We start from the raw sequence: 23,513 nt of genomic DNA on the forward strand, positions 1-23,513 counted from the left end.
TTCCAACGATATCTCTGTTGGAAGGCATTTTACACAATTTGTCGCTCATATCCTGTTTTACTTGTGGTATATTAGGACGGCGCTTCGTGCTTGATTTCAAATTTTGTGTCCACATTTCACCAGCTGCTTCCACTGCTGATTTTGACTTCTTACTTTTGAAGGACATATTTTCAAAAAGAAGCACTAAACAGCAGATCTTGCAAATTAATACTGCAAATAAACAAAAATTTTTTGAATGATATGAACAACTATACAATATACAATATTATATATTTACAATTTTAAAAATCAAAGTCAAGCATAAGGAAGTAAGACCTGGGAACAAAATCAAGTGAAAAATCGAAAAAGTTAAAAGTGGTGAGGTGCTACGTGCGGGAGGTTTTTTTGTGATCTAATGAAATAAACCTCAAAACAGTGATCTGTTGGTAAAAGTTCATCAAATGCAACATCAGGAAAATTAAAATTTTGAAAAAAAGTTTCTTTGTCATATACCTAGCACTACTGGTATAATCCACATTGAACAAGTTTTTGCTCATGAAGCTCACTCAATTCAATGCATGTTACATTTTTTACTCTTTACAAATTTAAGTGAACAAAAAAATGTTTCAAGAGAGGATATAAAAACAACCATCATGTTTGGAAAGAAAAAATTATCAGGAGCTCAAAACCTAAAAAGAAAACAAGAAAAAGATGTTTCCCTGTCAAAGTTTAAGGGAAGTTTGGAGAAGTATTTAAAAACTTGCTCAGAAGTTGTGTCAGTACCATCTATTAATTCCAAAAGTATTCAAAACATTCAGGTAAGAAAAGCAAACATTTAGCAATTCATCATACATTAAATTTGACTAGAATATCATTAAAAATTTGAGTAATATTTAAAAATTGATTACAACTAGCCAAAATGATCTCAACTGTAATCATTCTGAAACAAGCAACCATTGAGTCTACAACATGCGCAGTTGAACCAGAAATCTCTGATAATTACTTGGATGTTGGAAGCTGGCCTAAAAAAATTGTCTGTTGTGCAAGATATTGAGCCCGAATTTGAAAAAAAGCGTGGTCGTACCAAAAAAAGAATGTTTGCTTATGAAAGTCAAGAGGAATCAATGACTGAAGAAGACAATTTTAAGAGTAACTTCTTCAACAGCATTTTAGATCACGCTATTGGATCTTTGCAGGATCGGTTTGAAATGCTTATGCAGCATAATAATCAGTTCAACTTTCTTTACAGTTTAAATTCCAAGGACATTACTGAAGATGAATTACTAAAAAGATGCACGGATTTAGAAAAATTATTATCTTACAATGATGTTTCTGGAACTGACTTATTTGAAGAGATGAAATATTTGCGAAATCATTATTTCCCAAATATTTCATCTTTTCATGTAAGTCTCAAATAACTCCATAAAATATTTTAGACTTTATTTGTTCAAAAAATTTGAATGCAGCTTTGGGAAACTTATTTGTCTCTCTCAGAATACTTTTAACTCTACCTGTTAAAGAAGCTTTTCCAAGATGAAGTTAATCAAAACCTATATTCGCTCAACAATGACACAGGATAGAATGGATGGTCTGGCAATGTTATCAATAGAACAACCATTTGCAAAAGAATTGAACTTAGAAGATATGATTAAATCATTTGCTATTGTAAAAGCAAGAAAGGTTAAATTGTAAATAAATATTGAAAGCTCACCACGAATGTCCATAACTCGATTTATTTTTTTTATACGGGGGGGGGGGGGGGGATATATGAAGTTAAAAGATTATCTTAAAAGTAAATATAGTCTTTTATCAAGATTAAAATGTCTCCATTTTAAAGAAACAAAAATCTCTCATTTTTAAGATTTCTTTAAAAATAATATCAAATTTTTATACTTCTTTTAACAATAAAATATAAAAAAATAAGTTTTATGAAAAAACTGTTTTACAATTTAAATAAAAAATCATTGCAGATATTTTGTGTAATTTCATTGCACTATTTGTACAAAAAAGAATTATAGAGCCTGCTCCTGCTCTTACTTTTACAGCTTTAACTACAAAAGTAAAAAAAATGAAATAAAGAATTCAGTCGACTTTAATGTTTTGAGGTTTAAAATCAGGTTTAGTTATAATTATTCTACCGGTGACGGCTTTTTCGATATGGAGTCGTCAATTATTACGTCACGGATTTTTTCATAGTTTTTGAAACCTTTTCTCCCCCTTGTTACTAGTTGTAATCTTTTTGACAAGCTCCTCTAAAATTACGTCACAATTTTTTAATCCTCCTCGCCCATAACAAGTTTCAAAATACACAGACACAACTAAGTTAGATTTTATAAGTTTTATTTAACATATGTTACATATATTATCAGCCACTTGCTGTGCTCAAGTTGTAATTTGACATTTAAAAAACAATAGGATAACTTCAGTGTTAAATGTACATATGCTTAGATGTGTAAGAAATGTACATATGCTTAAATGCGTCACTAGTTCAGAATTTGTCCAAGGTGAGCGTAAGTGTTCATCCAGCCCATGAATTAGAACGGAACTGCGAACTCAACATTAGGCAAATCTAATTCTTCCTTCTCAATCCAATCAAAAAAAGTGTGCTCCTCATTTTCCCCAATCAAACTAATTGCAATAAGCTCAGACAAAATGCTGCTAAACGAACTGGTTTTTACCTGATCAGGTGCTGTTTAGGATTTAAAGTACAATTGACTCCGATCGCAGACAAGTAATACACACATACCTTATTTGACATAATGTACAAACCAGTAGTTGTCGTTGGTTTTTAAAGAATCGGAATGATTTCCGTTTTTTCTGGAACTTCATATTTGTAAATAGTTTTCGCTTTTATCATGTTTTATATCATTCTTTTTTTTTTCCATAGTTTTATACAACAACTTATAAATGTAAAAATTTCTACGTCACAAACTTTTAAACATCTCCCCTCCTCTTCTCTCCTTCCCCCCCCCCCCCTTCCTCGTAATAAATTATCAAAAAAACAAAATCTCTCTCTCCTTCAACGCGTGACGTAATGAATGTACAATCCCTATCCAGTCGAATAATAAATGGAGAAAGCCATATTCGGTTTAAAATGATAAAAAAAATAATCTGATTCATTTTCCATTTTATTCTTCATATAGTCATTATGGAGTAAGATATACAGTTAAAAAATCAAATAAGTACTAAATAATAATAATGAATAGTAGTTTATAAAAATAAATCAATTATTAATTTACCAAATTGAATTTGAATTTAAATTATTTTTAGAAAATTTTTTATTATTCTTTTTAGCTTTCAAGTTTCAGTTTATGATTAAGTGTTTCAGCCGCAACAAAAAGAAGATTAGGAGGATCAGTAGCTAAGAAGAAGATCAGTTGATGCTTTAAAATCTTTTGCTTTGAATATAACCATAAATTGATAATTATTATACAGGTAATAAGTATTCAAAGATCTCTGTACATCTGAGAAAATATTTAAAGTTTTGGTCATCAAGAGTTTGTTTTTCGTATGAAGAAAAGAAACCCCTACAACCTTTGAAAAGGCATTGAATACGTTGATATACAATTGTCGCTACATACTCGCAGTAGGTCCTCAAGCAGGTTAATGTTTGGTTTCTCTCCGTCCGACACCGACTTTGTTACTCTTGTCAATTGCGTTTTTCGCTTTTACTTTCCAAGAAAAGTTTTTTTTCCATTTCCAAGATGAACTTCTCTTTCATCCCAACAACAAGATAAATGTTTTTTAGATGCTGTTTCTTTGTTGATCACGCATCATTTTTTTTTTTTTCCAAAAAGTAATTTCGGAAAATGTTACCACAGAAAATGAAATGAAATAAAAATAAGTAGTAATTAGAAATTTCAAATGCAACTTTCAAAGAAGCCATTTAAACTTCCCCAAAGGAAAATTTTAACTTTATGCTTTAAAAGTCTCGTGTATTTAAATTGTTAAAAAAAGTGCTCTCAAAGTTAGCTCAAAAAAAGTGTCTTAACTTTCTTAAACCACACTCTGCAAAAGTTTCTATTTTCTCCCCTTTCCCCCTTCCCCCGTGTTTATCCTTGTATATTCTCCTGCGGGTACTTATAATTTGATATATCAATATCAGAGCTTTGCTTCCAAAAAGTAACAAATGCAAAATATTCAAAATTGAAAAAAACCTGGCTGCACTCTCTGCCGACCCAAATGAATGAGAAATGATTTGATTGCAAAAAAAAAAAAAAAGATCATGTTGAAACTTAATTTTTCAATGTTACATTGCTGCATTAATTTGCTAAAGTGTTCTATAACACTTTATTGCAGATTTCTAAAGCTATTTAGAACAAGAATCAAAAAAGATTACTGAGCAAACATTGAGAATATAAAACTCGTGGATTATTTTGCAATCCAATAAGGTTAGCAGAAATAAATCAAATGTAAATATAATAAAATATAAGTGTAAAATAAAAACATAAATAAAATATAAATATAAATAAACTTTTTTAACTAAGATTTTCATCCATTTTCATAAAATTATTAGCTTTTAATTTTTGACGAGATTAACAAAAAAAGACGATATTTTACGTATTAGAACTTCAGTTTCAACCCTTACAGAAAACCGTAAAAACGAATTCCACTCCTGCGGTACCCTTCACATTAAAAAGATTTACAAGTTTTGTTTTCCCGAATTTTTCCCTGGCTCCCAGGAAATCCTATACCCATTCAAACCTCTAAAGACATGTACTTGCGTGCTTTTATACTAAGGATTCGGAGTACTTAAATCATTTATTCTAAAGACATGAAAAAAAGAATTATTTTATTTTCTAAACTTTCCATCCAACAATTTTTTGAGTTAAAACAAATGCTGTTTCGGTTGCACCGTACATTTGGCTGCCGTCTGAAACAAATCGCGGATTTCTAATTATGTCAATGTTATTTACGGGTGTAGTTTGCTTTTCTTCGTGATCCTTAGCGATTTTCCTCTTTTTTACGCTGTGGGTGCCGCGTCGCATAAAAGTTGTAGCGTTTTTCCAAAAGCCGGTTACATTAATAAGACTGCTCCATAAATTTCTGCTGTCAGAAGATTTAATTGACATTTCGGAAGAGTGATCTATATCATCGAATTCGTCGTTTTCCTGAAAGTTAAAGAACTCTGATCACTGTTCGATACAAAAGATCGATAGTTTCTAAAGTTCCACAATTATTGCTTATCAGCAAATCAAATTAATTTAATCTTTCAGTTGTTAAAGCCTAAAAGTTTTCCTTTAAATTTGAAACTCATTATTTTAAAAAAAAAATACTTCAGTAGAAAATTCCTATATTACATGTGCAGATCGTTTCTTTCGCTTATACTCCATATCTTGAATAGTTCACAAGAGAAAGAAATGAAATGTTTGTTATGCGTGGCATATTTAGCAAAAAAATTATTTACAAGATTTTCGTCACGCTTAAATATTTTATGATTTGCTTCGTCAAATTTATTGAACGAGAATCGCATTGAATAATAAATAAGCTAGGTTTTTTCAATTGAACAATCTGATGAATTAATCATCTTGAATAAAGTGAAAATGCAGATAACGTCATCTAAATAATTAATTACAAAATGATCAACTTCATTGATTCTCCAGGTAATAACTCGGTATTAATTCAGACCAATGCGGCATAGATTGATGGCAGATGATAACACATTGTCAGCCACCATGTTATGCTAAGAGAAAACTCTATGAATAATGCTTTAACTCAAATTTATAAAAACCAAGAAACACATCTATCACATGATCTATCACATGATCTAAATCATTCAATTATTTGGAAAAAATTTCTTTTGTTTTATGACGAAACTACTTGTCATTTTTGTACCTCCCTACAATATCTTTTACGATAGCAGAACAATTGGATTTACAAAATCTTTTTCTTTAAAAAAAGTTTTCTTGATCTATTCAACGAAGAATCTTTTCTTCCTTAAAAAAAAACTGTAAAAAAAACTTAAACTGTGCAAATGAGGGAACCCACTTTATAATTTTACATCATTGATGGGGCAAATAGTTGAGACGATTTAATGCATAGATATTTAATAAACAAAAACTAAACTTGATGTAAGAAAATATATATTAAAAAATGTCTATGAAAACAATATTGTTAAATAATAGTTATCGTGGATAAAAATGTTTATAAAATAAAAAAATTCCAAAAAAAAGCCACACCGTAATCAGATAGATTGCAAATTCTTTCAAATTAAAAAAAAAATGCTTAAAATGGTTTAAATCACACAGAAAAAAGAGAACTTTTACGAATCAACACGAGCAATCAGGTTGTTTTCTTCTGGCTGAAGAAGTTCTTCCACAAGATGTTTAATAAGGTTGTCAATTTTAGCTTGAGCATCATCTCTGGTCATACTAAATTAAGTAAAATTAAGTAAAAGTATTTTGACACAAAAATATTTTTACAACTTTTATATTTTCAAACCTGCAGAATTGTCGTAAAATATTTTTAAATATTTCTAAATATTTTACAAATTTTTTGTTATATTAAATTATCTATTTAATTAAACAGAAAGTTAAGTTACCCATCACCGGGTCTAGTAAATATTTCGGAGTAATATTTAATTTTGGGCTCAGTTCCACTGGTGCGTATGGTGGCAACACATCCTTGGTTAAATGTGAACGTAATCATTTCACCAGAAGTGCTTGTTGGAAGGACCTAATAAACATTTAAAAATAAATGTAATCTAATAAAATTCAATGCTACTTCCAAATTACTTTTTTATACCAATCACAATTCATTTTTAGTGTGACAAATCTAAAAAGGAGCTCATTATCGCTTGTGGGTTATCAGTTGTGGATTACCATTGTGGATTTGCGGAAAACTGAACTAGATAATTTTTAAACTGAACTTGGATATTTATTATTAGGACGAAGTATTAAATTTTTTTTTATCTTTCCCCTATTAACTTATCCTAAGGTCATAATACAGAGAATACTGCTAATCAAACATTTTGATAGAAATTTGATTAAATATTTAATTTCAACAAAAATTTTAAAAAATAAATAAAGAAATTCTAATAAAAACAATCAAACTATAAAAAAGCTCAAATACGAAAACTTGATGAAAGAGCAGGAACTCAATGAAAAAGCAGAATTAAAGAGTTAAAATCAATCAATAAAGCTTAAATTACGGAGTGAAAAGTAATAAAAAGTATATAAGAGCATTCAGCATACGTCATAAAATCCACACTAACTTTGGCGTCAAATGTTGAATTGACATTGAACTTGATATTTAAAACGTATAAAACAAACGAAAAAAAATTTAGGAACACATGAGTGCCAAAAGTAAAGTTGGAATTAACCTTTACCTTAAAGACATTGCACCAAATGACAGTATAACAAGATTAGAAGAGGGGTAAAAAGAGTGGCCTACAAAATTATTAATTGGAATAACAAAAAAAATGAAGTTGCCAAGGTTTGTTAAAGCTGTCAAAGGCCATAAAAGCTATCTATATTCATCAACTCTAGTGTTAAAAATTCACACAGATGTGTACATCAATATCCTGGAGAAACATTTTAGGCCATGGATCACTTTTACATGCCCTTCTTACCAAAATATTCTAATAAGATGCTACTCTTCCTATAGCTAAAAAGACACAGATTCGGCTAAGGGATATTGTACCAGATTCCTGAGAAAATATTTTTTGGCCCCAGTTCACCAGTTTGATTTAAACTCACTTGTCTATCTATACATTTCTGAACAACAGTGTTACTGTTTTAAAGTCTCCTCAAGCAGTGGAACACCATGCACAGTAACTATGCTTTAAAAATATACAAGAGGTTTGGATCAAAGGATCAAAGTTATGATTAAATCCAATTGGTCTCATATTGAGAAATATATGTGAAATTTACACAAGAAAGCAATGAAATAATTTTTTTCTTAAAGTATTTGGTAGTTTTAAATTTTTGCTTTTTCTAGTAACTACTAAGGTTAGTGTGGATTTTACAGTCACATGCTGAATACTTAAAAGTTTAAAAAAGTATGTAAAAACTTATAAAAGTAACCGGTTTATTGTTTAACTGACTGCTATCAAAACCAACACCATATAAATCACGCACATTTAAAACTTCATATGGACCAATTGCAACAGGGAACTAAAAAAAAAATTATTGCTTAAAAAATATTCAATTTTAAATGTTTAGGTCATTAAAGATATTGAACTTGAAATTGAAATCCTGACCTTTCCATTGTTTAAATGTCTCATACGTTGAAAAATCTTTTTGATTGTATTTTGATCATAGCAAATGTAATAGGAGTTGTTACTTATATGTATACCATACCTAAAATTGATGTAAATAAATTGATGATACAAGCTTTATGATATTAGATTTAAATTCTTTGCAAAAAATAAAATTGTTGTGATAACTAAAGAAAAGAAGTTCAACTTTTCTATTAACAATTGAACTGTATTGATGAATGCTAATTAATTTTCTTATAAATAATCATAAACATAAAATATGATTTTACATGTCCTACTAATGATACAGCTAATATATTACATATATTACGTATATATTGTTTTTTTATGGGGAAATTAAAAGAAGAAAAAGTTATATGGAAAGATGGTTAGGTTTATTAAAGGAAAAAAAACTTTTTATGAGCTGATATAACTTACAGAGTGCATGTGAACTTAAATTGGATCAATAAGTCAAACTGCATTTTGTTTACTTATAGATGTACTTCACATTAACATTGCTATTTGTATTTAACACTCAGCATCTACTATTTATCAGACATTTTACCATCAAAACTATATTTGTCAAAGCCTCTTGGAATGAGCAAAGTTATATTTGTCAGGCTCTTGGAATGAGCAGAACAGACTGGTCAGTTGCTCTTCTCATACCAAGAGCTTGACGGTTTGGGTTTTACTTAGCCTATCTACCTAAAGTACTCTCCATTTTATTAATAATATTATCAAGAATAATAGTCAACTATTATTCTTGATAATGACACTTTGGGCTCCTTCTCTGAACCCCAAAACATTATGCAGACCCAAAGACACTATATCTTTAAGCAAGATTGTGCCCTTGCCTATAGAACTAAAATTAATCAAACCTTATTGCAAAAGACATTCCCAAGTTTATCTTCCTCCCCTATTCCCTGAATATCAACTTGCTTGACTTCAAACTATAGGCCATTCTTAAGAAAAAGACCAGTCCAAAAACTCATTGCAATTTGAACAGCCTGCATCAAGATCTACATTAGGCATCGAATGAAATTTCCATGGATATTATACATACTATTTGTAACTTGTTTGAGAGTTAGCTGAAATGCTTTGTCAGTGTCCATGGGGGTCATTTTGTTATGTATTGTATTCCTAATATCAATACTCAACTTAATCTCTGTATTGTTTTATGGATCTTTCACTGCATGCTAAAATATGTACATTTATAATAATGCCTTGATAATACTAATTATTTTAATTGCTTCTTTTTCTCTTTTTAAATCTAATCAAATTATCATTATGTGAATCTTTTTGATTTTTGTTTATTTTACATTTTGGTGCAACACATTTAAAATTAGTAAACATAATGGAAATATATACTTGAAAAAAATCAAAATATGCAATCTAACAGATAAATCCATTTTATTTTATGATTATATATATAATTGTTATTTGTCTTTAAAAAGAATATTTTTTAACACATAAATTTACATTTTTTTAATATTTACTTCAGGAACTTTCTTCTTAATTTCCTCCTCTTAATTTCCTCCTCTTAAATTTCCCCTGAAAAAAGTGGCACATACAGCTGTATCTTTAGAAAGCTATTTTTACTTTAAAGGTTGACAATTTACACTACGCTTTATTTTAAAGACACATAATAAACTATTACGTTTCATAAAGTTTTTCCAATTGTTCAGCAACAGTGATTCCTTCATGATGTAAAACACAAGCCAACTCAGACATGATGACACCTGCACTTATTCCATCTTTATCTAAGACTTGAGTTCCAAACATGTAGCCTAAAATTTTAAATAAAAGCTTAAAAGAGGTTCATAAACTTTGAAATAGTACAATTTAAGAATTCAAGTTAACAAAAGTTAAAAGGCGCCCTATAACAGACGTTTTTACCAATAGCCTCTTCAAAAGCAAATAACACAGTTTTTCCTTTTTTGGAGAGTTCAATGGACTTGTTCCCCATCCATTTAAAACCGGTCAATGTTTCCTTAAAAAAAAACAAATTAAACCAATATAAAAATAATTTATCAGAAAACTGTGATTACACTGTGATTACACTAACTTCATTATGATAAGAAAGAATATACAGATTAGTTTCTGCTTTTCTATTGCTTTTCTAAAACACCAATGATTTAAAGAAATTTATAATCCTTCAGAGAATTAACAAAAATACAGATTTAAAAACAAAATTTTAAAAAGAGTATTAAATACTTCAGTTTGAAATCCTTCTATTTCACCCATTGTACGTAATACACGAGAAGAAACAGTACTGTATATCATGTACACCGAGTCACCTACAAAAATTAAGATTCACTTTTAGTTTTTACAACCAAATAACTTCCCTATTTCACCATTTAAAATTAGTTTACAATAAAAAATCTTATTTATTTTTATTATTATTTATTATTAAACCTTATTTGTTTTCATTTTTATTCATTACAGATTTTATGTTAATCATAACTATTTAAAATTTCTTGAAGAATATTTTAAAAATTCAGCACAATTCAGAGGTCAACTACATTTACTTGGATAGAGCTCTGGGTGTTCACTTTTATGGTTCTTGAAAGCCCACCATCCCAATAAAAAAGCAACCTCATTACCAGTGAAAATCTTCCAAGTACCACTAAAAAAATACTTTACAAGTTTTTAAAAGGTTTTTAATCTCTTAAACTAGGATATAGAAAAGACATGACTATCTTTAAGCAACTTTAGCAACATTACATTTCCATTAAAAAGGTAAGCTATTTTTTAAGATTATCTTGAAATTGCACGCTTTTAACTTGAGGATTAAAAAAGAAAAAAAAAAAAACTTTTTTAGTCTCTCAGCAACAGCCAGTCTATCTGCATCAGGGTCATTTGCAATTATAAACGAACTATTGTTGGCTTCAGCTGTTTCCATGGCTAGTTTCTGTAAAAAGAAAGTAGATTTTAAAAAAATGATAAAACTGTTTTGAATGTCACAGAAAATTAGTAATGAATATTTTAATCCCAAACTCACCAATGCACCTTTCCCTTCTTCAGGATTTGGATATTTAACAGTTGGAAAATCTGGATCAGGTTTTGCCTAAAAATTATGGAACAAATATCTTGTGTCAAAGATGTTTTCTTGTAATAAAAATGTCAATAAATATTATCAAATACAAAAAATCCACAACTATTGTTTTAAATTATGAAGAAAATAAAGATTGCTGTGTAAAAAAAGTACTAAAAGCATCTTAAGACAACACAGTTATTAAAGTACAAAGTTATTCCATACTACTTGTTTTGTATTGTCACATACAAAAAAAATTGTAACAGTATTTAACCTATAGTTAATCCTTTCATAAAAATCTGCTTTTCAAAACTGTTGTTGCATCTGATTTGGCAGCTTCTTTAAAGTATTTTATTGTTACAAAAACTCTTAGAATTATGAAAAAAATTGTAACAGAAAACTATATCTTTTTTATAATTAAGCTTTAACCTGAGCCGCAGTAGTGTAAAATGGCTTTAATGAAAATGCTTTAAAAGCATCAACTTCGTATTTTTCTCCAACACCGTGCATAGCTGTGTATGTGATGTTTAGATTGCTTGTCATATTAATGTTCCTGTAAACATTTAATAAATTAGAAAAGAAGATGATTTACTCTACTAAAGAACAAATTATTTACAAATGTGAAATGCACACAACATTATATAGCTTGTGCATTATAAATCAAAGTGACTTCAAGACAAATATTAGTTAAAATGGTATAATTATTTGTACTACTTGGTAAACCAAATTAAACTTATCAAAATATTTGTCAAAACTTTTTCTAAATTAAAAAAAATAGTTATTATAATTTTTCTAGCTTTATTTTTTGAGTTATATTTTTCATTAAATAGATTTTCAAAAAATTGATTCTTGTAATTGGTTCATTTAAGAATGACAGAATACCAGATGCTAGGAGTACAAATGAAGTATACCTGTTGTGACAATGCCTTTGAATAGCAGCCATATAACCTTCATGCACTTCATGAAGAGGATCAGTACATAACTCACTAGTTTTATAAAAATGTTCATCCCATGAACTATCCAAAGGAACTAAGTTAGCAAGTATACTCTCAGCAATGCAAGCATCATGAGGAGATATTATCTAAGTAAATATTATTTATGTAAATATGTTAAGTACTTTTATCATATCATTTAAGTAAATTGATTATCAACATTTATCATTTTGATTGTTTTGATTTGATCTTATTATTCAAAAATAACAACAACAACAACAACAACAACAGTGTGGAGAAGAATCTTAGATCCAACATAACAAATACTTGATCTAGAAAATAAATAAAAAAAGAACTCCTCAGTGAGATCATTCTTAGAATCTCACCTGAGATCCATTGGAATAGTAGACCTAAAAACGAAAATTGCATCAGTTTTATTTATTTGATTAGAATTTTATGTCATATTATCATCTTATCATTCTTAGTTAAAAATAAAACTTAAATGATGCCAAAAGATATATTTAAAAAAAATTAATACTTGTATAATGAAAGATTGAAAAAAGCAAATGAATTACAGATTGTAAAACTGCTTAAAACATACAAAGTAGAAAAAAAAAAATTACAACTTTGCAAATTTGCAAAAATAAAAATTTGACATGAATCTTAAGAGTGACCATTCAAAATTAGATTGCACATTGTTCAAGAAAAATATCCAAAAAATCCTCTACAATACTTTGAAAAAAAACTTGCTTCAATAAAAGTTTTACCTTGTAACCATTATCTTCTTTTGGATTGTGAGATGCAGTTATCATGATACCAGCAGCACATTTATATTTAAGAACAGAGAATGGCTAGAAAAAATATTTTTTGTGATGAGTTCATGGGTCCTAAAAGCTGTTTATAGCTACCATAGTTATAATATAAGACATGAGAATAATTCTGTTAGATTTAGGGGTCCCAACTTTAATTCCCATTTAGAGCCTTTTTAAGAAAATCATTTTTAAAAATTTTGGAGCTTGCAATAATGTTTTCAATAGTTAAAGATTGACACTGATCAAAAGGGTTATTGTCCCCTTTATTTCCAGACTTGTCACCTTTTGATTATTCAATCTGGGCATATATGGAGTCAAGGGCTTGCCATCGCCACTAAAACAGTTTTAACTTCCTGAAGTCTGCTATCAAGAAGAAGTGGGACAAGATACCAAAGGACTATATCCAGACCACTTGTTCCAGGTTCAGGAGACAACTTGAAGCTGTGATTGATGCTTAGGCAGGACATACTGAATAAAAATGTGATAAATGTAATTCTAAACACTTTTTGATAAGTAAATTTTTTTGTGGAACTTGTAGTCGCACACGATAAAGTATATAAAATATGCAGAGCTAATAGCAAGAAAGAATCTTGTGAAATAACAAGAGCTAATATAATCTTGTGTGTTTTATGTCATAAAAAAATCTGAATAAAGTTTTCATTTTATGTCAAATGTGTTGCAAAAATAAAAGGCCAAAGTGTTAAAGATGGTTAAATCTGTTCTTCTAAGAAGTTAATACTTTAGCCACCCAGATAATATTTTATTTAGTGCAACTTCTGACACAAACAACAAAATTAGAAAGTAGGTAGTTAAATTTATAATTGCTAGAAGAAAAAAGGCTTTTTTAAATGCAGACACAATCAGATCATTTTGTTGTCCCAACAAAATAAATTTTCTAGCTGATAACCACATATCTTTGATATATTGGAATATTGAAATTACCCCCTCCAAATTTAGCAAATGTTCAAGATGGTCAGTTAGCATTAACAACATTAACAGCTCTTTTCACCCCTTAATATTAAGGGGTGAAAAGAGCTGTCAAGATGTTACTAGTGTTTCTGGAAAGATCTACACACATTATAAAAGACATGGAATGTTATCTATGCAAATATCTATGCAAAAATTAAGGAAACTAAACCAAACCAGACTTTTTATAAGCCTATATATTGCAATAGAAAATTATATATAAAACAAAAAAAAGGCTTTTTACATGTTCTGTATGATGTAATAAAAAATTATATATAAGTGAACTTGTGTTGTTTCTTAAAAATAAAGTTGAGACCCTTAAGTCTGACTTAATTACTATGAAATTTTAAAGGCATGTTTTTCAGGAGAAGTAACAACTTTTAGGATCCATAACAAAGCATAATTCCAAAAAAAAGTAATTTCTCACCCCACCCTAATACATACTCATGTCTACAGAGCTCCGCAATTTTATTAACTCTCGAGGTGTCAACCTAAGTAGAACTACTCCTTATAATCCTCAGGGCAATGGTCAGTGTGAAAGATACAATGGCATAATTTGGAAAGGAATTTCACTTGCTCTTAAATCAAAGAATTTACCTACCATGAACTGGGAACATGTTTTACCCGATGTCCTTCATTCAATGCATTCTTTACTTTGCACTTCTACTAGTGCTACACCTCACGAATGATTATTCAGATTCAGTTGACGCTCTTCTAATGGGCACTCTGTTCCCACATGGTTAACTAACTTGAGTCCTGTATTGCTTAAAAGGCATGCTCGACACTGCAAATATGACCTCTTGTTGAAAAGATTGAGCTTTCAGAGGCTAATAGTAAATATTCTCATGTAAGAATGCCTGATGGTCGTGAGACCACTGTTGCTACAAGACATCTTGCACCAATGGCTGAGGAAATCAGTGATAATGATGCAAATAATAACTACAAAGATAACTCCAATTAATCTGATACAATCCCTTCACCTAAGCCTCTCCATTCCAAAAGATCTCAAAACTATAAAGATAACTCCATTGAATCTGATACAATCCCTTCATCTGAGCCTCTCCATCCGAAAAGATCTCAGAACTTTTCTACTTCCTCTCTAACAAATCCTAAAGGAATTTCTATTGAAGAATCAATCCCTCATTGTTCAGGAAGATCCCGGAATCCTCCTAAATATTTAAATGACTATATTTGAACTATTTGAACTTATTTACTTATTTTGTTTACTTAGTACGGTAGAATGTGCTGATTCTTCTTATTATTATTATTGAGTTTAATTATGTGTATACTAAAACTAACCTGTTTGTATATTTTAATTACATATTATTATATGAAGAATAAAGCCCTCTATGTTGGCTTAGAATTATTAATAGACTATTGAATTAATTACACTACACATACATTTGTGAGCTTTTTTAATTCATTCATCCATTAATCATTCATATATTGTATGGTTGATTAATGGATGATTGAATTAATGCTTATTTTTTTTAAACTTAATTTGTTTCAAATCATAATATGATTATAAAAATCTATATATATTATTTTCAAAAAAATTTTAAAATACTTACAACATATGGTGTTGGAACAATATCAGAGAATAGATAAACTTTAACTCCAGCATTAAGAAAGACAGCAGCAGTTAACCTTGCAAACCTATAGAGAAATTTATTGAGTAAGCATACTTAATCACATAAACAGGATGCCCTTACATGGAATCCAAATTAAATTTACGAGTGCAATCTCTTATAAGAAAAGTTCCTATGTGAAACTTATATTAATGGGAAATTATTATTGCACATAAGAAGAAATACTTGGAATATATCATATTAACAAGATAATACAAGAAAGCTGCATACCCTTAGAATTGTACACCCCAAGCATTAGAACAAATATTTATAAAAAACAAAATTAAAATAATAATCTCAACAGAGAAACAAAGTTCTTCTTTTGTTCTATTTTACTTTTTAAAATCTTTTTGTGCATGTTTGTATGTATGTGTGTGTGGTGTGTGTATATAAATATATATATATATATATATATATATATATATATATATATATATATATATATATATATATATATATATATATATATATATATATATAAACATGCACAGAAATATATGTGTATGTTTATATTTATATATATATACACACATGCACAAAAATATATGTGCATGTATATATATATGTATATATATATATATATATATATGTATATGTATATATATATATATATGTATATATACACATGTATATATGTATATATATATATATATATATATATATATATATATATATATATATATATATATATATATATATATATATATATATATATATATATATATGTAATATTACAGAACTTAAGAAAAAAAATTTAACAGTTAAGTTGTTAACTTAACCTGTGGCTATTATGACGGGCATCATGACCAATAACAACACCATTAGAAGAGAGGTTCACAAATTCTTTGAAAAGATATGCACAAAGACCCTAAAAAGAGCATAGAAAACTGATGAAGATATATAATCTTGTTTACATAAAAAAAGAAAACAAGAACTACCAGCTTTGCAAGTTTGCTGCAAATATTAAAGCTTTCACAATAGAAAAACAAATAACCAATATATTTTATAAACTTTTATTGGTTATTTTGTTGAAAAAAAAAAAAAACTAATTTTAAATAGAAACAATTTACTTGTGTTGTTTGGATAACAGTTAAGTCATTCATTCTAGAAAATCCTGCACCCATAGCTGCTCTTAGTCCTAAAAATAAAACGCAATAGCATTTCTACTGAGTATATAGGAATTCGAGTGTTTTACCAAACATTCAATGATATATTGAAATAGGATTTACATATATTAGATTAATTAGTGAAGACAAACCTGCAGTACCAAACTCTAGCCTCGTTAAAATTTTCTTTTCTAACTCATTATAGTTATTTGTTAAGACGAGGCTTTTGATTTCATTGAATGTATTTTCATTCTAAAAAAATAATTTTTTTGAATAAAAATATAAAAAAATTATATAATCATAACTTTTAACCACTACATTTTGATAACATATAACATGTATTTACAACTTTTTATAGTTTACATTATTATCTATATTGAGAGCATTAAAAATTTTATCTTTTTAAAATTAATTGCTTAGATGACCAATCTATTTAAATAAATTAGTTTTCTAAATTAAAAGAAAAATTTAACTTTTTAATTTTATAATTAGAGCACTCTGTCAATCCCCACAATGAGCCAAAAAGCTCATTTTTGACCTTTTTTGGACAAATGATGGGGATTCTTCCCACTGACCAAATTTGAAAATCAAAATTTATTTAGCTTAATTCATACAGTATAATTAAATTTAAAAGCAATATTAACTATCATTTACACAATGTTAAAGTTCAGAGCAAAACTTTGTCTATAGAATCACCTTAAAAGATGAGTTTGGATGATTGTCTTATATTTTGATAGTTTGAGGTAATTTTCCTTATAAAATTGACCATACCAATTTAACAATATTTAGATATTTCATTTCTAAATTGTTGGTAACTTTCATTACAAAAATATTTTCATTTTAAAGAAAAAAAGAAATTAAAAAAGGACTTTTAGTTAGGCAGCATACTACAATAGTGACAAGTGTAAAAACTAGTTTTATAGATACTGTGTCTGATTTTGGAGTTTCTTTTCAGAGTTGCAGAGAAAACTGTAACTGTAGGAGGAAAAAAAAATTAGAGAAATTATGCTCTTAAATCCTTTTAACTTTAGTGAGCAGAAAATTTTAACCATAGAACCTCTTGATTATTTTGTTATTTCTGATTAATTGCGGGATGTTTTTTTGATATTATTTTTTTCAATAATGGTAACAAAAAAGGTGAGTGTATTTGGTTAGCTACAATCTTTGACAGATCTTTTCTCCCCCTAGAATGTAGACACATTGTCTGTGATAGCATTTTACTAATTAATGGAACATTTATCCAAATAATAAAACTAATGGATCAGACTCTCTGTTTTAAAAGCTCAAGGTTAAATAGAATTCTTTAAATCAAAATTATACTGTTTGTTTGACAGAATAAAGATAGAGGATATTTCTGACAGCTGGTTTCAGGAGAAGTTCAAGAAAATCTTGGAGTTTTCTCAAAATTATCAAGATGAATTTAATCAAAGTGGCTTTAAATTGCAAAGAATAAACACATTGCTAAAAAGTTTAACTATTAGCTTTTAGGCAGGTCAAGATATTCTGATCTCACTAAACAGATACTTGGTACATAGATCCTACTACTCTAGCTATGTCTCTTGTTGACAAAAAAGTTCAAGATCAGGGTGAAATTGTAAAGAAGCTGTATTCAATCCCAAGGCCAGACACTTACACTGCATAAAGATAACAGGTGGATATATGAATAGGCTGAACAAATTTAGGAACCATTAGCAGAAGTAGAATGGCTAAAATCTTCAGTTGAGATCTGAAACCTGAAGCCTGAACAACTGTTTCCTAGAGTTAGAACAGTTTTAAAGAATCTTGAGCTATCAAATAACTGTATAAGACTAATAAATATTACACATTCTTTATTAGACATTGATCAAAAATCTGATTGTGGAAAATGCTGCTTTTTAAAACATGAAACTAGTTACTTAAACTGAATAAGAGTGATAAAATAAATATTTTGGACAATTTTACTTCAATGTTCTGCTATTGGTACACTTGACACATTTCTACAAACAAAATACTTTTAAGAGCTAAAATTGATAAAAATTACTTTTTCTGATAAGCTATTGCTATTTATTGCTCCAGTAATGAAACAAATCCTCCCAACTTGACCAAAAAGAGCCAAAAAAGAACTTTTGGCTCATTGTGGACTGATAGAGTGGTCCAATTATGAAATAAATTTAAAAAATTGTCTACTAATATTAAGGTTGGAGTAACTTACAAAAGGAATGTTAATTGAAATTTTGAAAAGTTTTTTTTTTGAAACATCCTAATATGTGTACTAAAAGAAAAAAGAAAAACTATATGTGCTAAAAACTTTTGAGTAAAGTATTTACCCTATCCCATTGTAGATAGTCTCTTATTTTTTCGTCAAGTTTAGCATTACCAGATGCCACAGATTTTAACAAGACTTCATCTGCTAACAATATTGTTTGCAAAGCCATCTCTTTTCCTTCTTTTTTTAAAAAAAGTTTAAAAGCATAAGCATCTTTTAGTAAATTGTTGATATTAAGTCACCTTCTAAATATATTATCTATAATACACTATATATTTTTTATTCTTTTGTTAGAATAAATACAAGATGCAATTTGAATACAATTTTTTCTTTTAACATAATACCCTTTAAAAATTGTTAAAAGGTCATTAAAATAATTAACAATAAAACATTTTTGAGAAAAACAGAATTAACAGCATCTGATAAAAATTGTATAATAAATCATTTTTAAATGTACTAAGAATATTGTGTGTGTGAATGTGTGTGTGTGTGTTTGTGTGTGTGTGTGTGTGTGTGTGTGTGTGTGTGTGTGTGTGTGTGTGTGTGTGTGTGTGTGTGTGTGTGTGTGTGTGTGTGTCTATGTGTGTGGGTGTAGGTGTGGGTGTGTATTAACGCAAATTTAATTTTAACCGGCTCATATCAAGACTTTGTAAGATAAGAATATAAGAATTATCATCAAAAGAGTTATAAATAAAAATGTATATATAGCCTAACTTATAAAAAAAAAAAAACTTATAATAATGGGAATGCATAGTTGAGGAAAGTTAGTGTGTAAAAGACCGACGAGCATCAAAAAATTTTAAGGTATAAGTGTAACAAAGCAAGCCTCCTATCCGAATAGTTTACTTTGGGCCCACACTATAAAGTATTTCAACAAAATTTGACTGCTTTATTACACTGGATATGATCATGGTGTAATGATTAGTGTTGCTATCGACTTAGACTAAATCGACTAAAAGACGACTAGTCGTCAGTCGACTTGGAAAAATTAAATAGTCGATTAATTGACGATGGGTTCTCATCGACTTAAAGTCGATTTAGTCGGGTAATCATTCTAACATCCTTACACGCACGTCAGAAATGTTAAAAAAAGTAACGAATTTTTCCTTTTACTCGTTATTTAATCAACTTAAATACGCTAAATGAATTGTTAAAAAGTGAAATTTATTTATTTTCACACAAAGCATTATTTCTTCTCGAATCTAACAAGATTATCACTATTATTGCATAAAAAAACAAATGCAAACATGGGCGCCGGCAGGATTTTTTACAAGGGGGGGGGGGGGGGGAGGCAAAATAAAATTCAACAGTGATATTTCAAAAACTACATAAATGCATCAATTAATCAAGTCATTTTATTAGACCAGTGACAACAGAAAATTAAAGAAAATGTAAAAATAAAAAAACAAGAATTAAATCATTGTTATTCAGTAAATTGTAGTCGTCTGCCTTCACTACCAAACTTATTTACAATTTGTTCCATAAATTCAGATTTTCTGGAGCGTATTTTTTCACGATGCACGCTCAGCATCCAAAGCCCAGACAAACGCTCATAATGCTAATGCTAAGTTATACCTAATAATGCTAAATTATATAATAATATAATGATTAGTTAAAAAACATTAAATGATTTATTAAATACAAATTAGACATATTCCAAAAAACAAAACAAAAATTAAGATACAGCAGGTTAATGCAAGTTAATCAAATTAAATATATATAATCATAGCAGCCGAGAGAAATTTTGGGCCCCGGGGAAGTTTTCTTAAGGGGCCCTCATTATGATCAATTATATACCCAGGACCAAAAGAAGCGTGCTCTGGTCATTGAAAATTAAAAACAAAAGTTAATTAAATCTTTTAAAAGTCAAAACTATTTAAATCTTTTAAAAATTACTTTAAAAAATAATTTGTTCACACACGGGGCCCCGGGAATCTTCCCCGTCCACCACCACCCCCACCCCCTCTCAGCGGCCATATATATAATTATAATAATCAACATTTAGCTAGCAAAAAACACAAGGTAATAGTATTATTAAAATGAATATAACACAATAAATTGGAAAAAAAATAAATAGAAATACAATACAAACAAAAAACATTTTGAAAACAAAAAAACAACAGCATAAAAAGGTAAATGAAACTGACACATTAAAAAATAATTTAAAAAATTTGATCACTGTATCCAATTCTTTCTTCGTTAGTTCGAAGTTTATTTGTTTGCGTAAGAACTTTGTTATTGTAATTCGATTTCTTTTTTTATTATTATTATTATTATTATTATTATTATTATTATTATTATTATTATTATTATTATTATTATTATTATTATTATTATTATTATTATTATTATTATTATTATTATTATTATTATTATTATTATTATTATTATTATTATTATTATTATTATTATTATTATTATTATTATTATTATTATTATTATTATTATTATTATTATTATTATTATTATTATTATTATTATTATTATTATTATTATTATTATTATTATTATTATTATTATTATTATTATTATTATTATTATTATTATTATTTCCTTTATTTTCCTTTTTTTTCTTCCTCTCTTCTTTTTGCTTTCTATACTTCTCCTTTATCAATTGTTTTTTTCTATTTATTCCTTTTTTATTTTTCTTTCATACTTTTTTTTAAACTTTCATTCAAACATCTTTTTTTTTTAAATATAAAATATGCCTTTATAAAAAAGCTTCTGCCATCGTGGAAGTTATTGCATTTGATAGTAATATTTCATTTAAACTGTAGTCATTTACATTACGGTGAGTAAACTATAAATGAGTTAAATTGATGAGATATCGAAATAAAATCTTTTAACAGTTAAAAGAAATTTTGTGAATATTAAAATTTGTTATTTTGCTTTTCCAGGGGGGGGGGCAACTACCCCCACTTGCCCCTGCCTGCCGGCGCCCATGAATGCAAAAGTAAATTACATTGATATGGCTGTCAACAATACACTAATGTCATTTCAAACTGAGATAATTTCTTTCATTTACACACTTTGGTTGATATTAGGTTATTAAACCCATCACATTTTATTTCAACTAGTTCTTTGAACAAAATTTTTAAACCTTTATAGATAAATTGAGAATTTGATATTAAATCTTGACAAAAAATAAAAAAATCCTTTAGCTGGAGTTTTCACCTTTACTTTCAATTTCACTTTCAGTGTCTCTCTGGGGCACTTCTGGTTTTTTCAAAAGTTCAAGATTTTCAGGGGAATGGTGAGTCTTTCTCTGGTTTCTTTTTCTCACTATGGCTGATGTTTCCTGTATAAGAGGGTCACTTATATCAAGCAATCTAAAAAATAGATCACTCATGCCATTTAGGGACATTTTCCTGGTATGGTTCAATCTGATGCTTCTTAAATTCTTGTTCTTTGCCTCTGAAGCTTCTTCATTTGTTAGTTAATGCAAATTTTAACCGCCAAAATGGAAGCAAAAATATTTTCTGTCACATACGAGCGTTATATCAGTAAACCTATTGAAATTAAGCATGCAAATGTGTGGGAAAGAGTCAGAAGAAGAAAAAGATTTTTCTCTTATTTTCTTTAATCTTGATTTTCTAATTTTCTTGTGTCTAAAACAAGTGTGAATTAAACTTCATTCTAAAATACATATAAACTTCATTCTGAAATGCATATCTTCATCCAAAAATAAGACAACTGCAACACTATTAGGGGGAGTTAATGGGAACGGTTACGGTAAGGGTAACTCCGTTTGTCCAGATTTTGGTTTTGATAGTTTTAGTTTTCGGTTATGAAAATATTGATTTTCAGTTATGAAAAAAAGAAAAAAGGATATGGTGCCATTTTTTTTTTATCACCGAGTGTGTCCTGTGTCAAATTGGAAATAGGGAAATTAGGATTATGTTTGGCATACAGTTGTATGCCACACATAAAAGCGAAATTAACAGAAGGTTTTCATTAATCGATGGATCGATGTCGTGGATATAAAAAAAAGTAATAATGATAAAAGTGTTTTTCTTGAACTTTTTAAAATTTAAAATTTTGAGTACTTATGTTTAAGTTCAATGTTTATGCTTGGATAGTATGCTTTTACTAATTCTTCCAATTTCATTTTTGCATGACTTAACAACCAGACTGCGTTATTTAAATAGTTTTCTTAGTATTTTTTCAGAGTTACAAAACACTTGGACGATCCGTTTATTTCATTTCTGTTAAAAAACTGGCTCAATTATTCAAAACCAGCTTACCTTTTTTATTTACTGACTGACTTATTTTTAGACTTTTGGTTTGATGACGTTACAGTGTTAATGTTTTTATCATTTGTTAATGTTTTTTGTTTGATATATTCAGAGTGAGATATGGGTATTTGGTAGCGTGTAATTACGTTTTAATAAATATGGGTATTTGCTAGCGTGTTGCATTTTAACAAATTTCCAACCAAGTAACCGAAAATTGAAGTTAGAGAGAAACTCTTCGCTTTCACATTGATTTCTTATATTTATACTCATAATTATGAATTTAGAAAGATAGCAAACATCCTGATTACTGGAGTCTTAATGTGTTAAAAACCTCTCTTTTCTAACGTGCAAGCAGTTAGTGAATCAAGATTCTTAAACT

The 23,513-nt window shown here is 28.4% G+C and overlaps 3 protein-coding genes across 3 annotated transcripts; 1 reads left to right on the plus strand and 2 right to left on the minus strand.

Annotated features, from left to right (window-relative positions):
• The first annotated feature begins 986 nt into the window (after window positions 1-986).
• On the plus strand, window positions 987-1,671 carry LOC149891901 (uncharacterized). The gene is made up of 2 exons (XM_090078025.1): window positions 987-1,382; window positions 1,513-1,671. The coding sequence occupies exons 1-2, from the start codon at window positions 987-989 to the stop codon at window positions 1,669-1,671; spliced, it is 555 nt and encodes a 184-aa protein (XP_089934151.1).
• A 3,057-nt stretch (window positions 1,672-4,728) lies between these two features.
• On the minus strand, window positions 4,729-5,415 carry LOC149891902 (uncharacterized). The gene is made up of 2 exons (XM_090078353.1): window positions 5,280-5,415; window positions 4,729-5,090 (listed from the first exon to the last, which is right to left on the minus strand). The coding sequence occupies exons 1-2, from the start codon at window positions 5,310-5,312 to the stop codon at window positions 4,779-4,781; spliced, it is 345 nt and encodes a 114-aa protein (XP_089934479.1). The 5' UTR covers window positions 5,313-5,415; the 3' UTR covers window positions 4,729-4,778.
• A 630-nt stretch (window positions 5,416-6,045) lies between these two features.
• LOC145190127 (phosphopentomutase-like) lies at window positions 6,046-19,938 on the minus strand. The gene is made up of 19 exons (XM_090078352.1): window positions 18,961-19,938; window positions 16,807-16,906; window positions 16,619-16,686; window positions 16,328-16,416; window positions 15,492-15,576; window positions 12,910-12,993; window positions 12,529-12,552; window positions 12,122-12,291; window positions 11,640-11,763; window positions 11,178-11,243; window positions 10,990-11,087; window positions 10,705-10,802; window positions 10,391-10,473; window positions 10,073-10,166; window positions 9,834-9,963; window positions 8,180-8,279; window positions 8,004-8,093; window positions 6,521-6,654; window positions 6,046-6,350 (listed from the first exon to the last, which is right to left on the minus strand). Exons 1-19 carry the CDS (start codon window positions 19,066-19,068, stop codon window positions 6,242-6,244), a joined length of 1,854 nt encoding a protein of 617 aa, XP_089934478.1. The 5' UTR covers window positions 19,069-19,938; the 3' UTR covers window positions 6,046-6,241.
• Between the last annotated feature and the right edge of the window lie 3,575 nt (window positions 19,939-23,513).

This window comes from Hydra viridissima, unplaced genomic scaffold (genome assembly GCF_058129835.1).
Source record: "Hydra viridissima isolate aposymbiotic clone 2 unplaced genomic scaffold, HvirCarnegie_v1 scaffold_2, whole genome shotgun sequence".
NCBI lineage: Eukaryota > Metazoa > Cnidaria > Hydrozoa > Anthoathecata > Hydridae > Hydra > Hydra viridissima.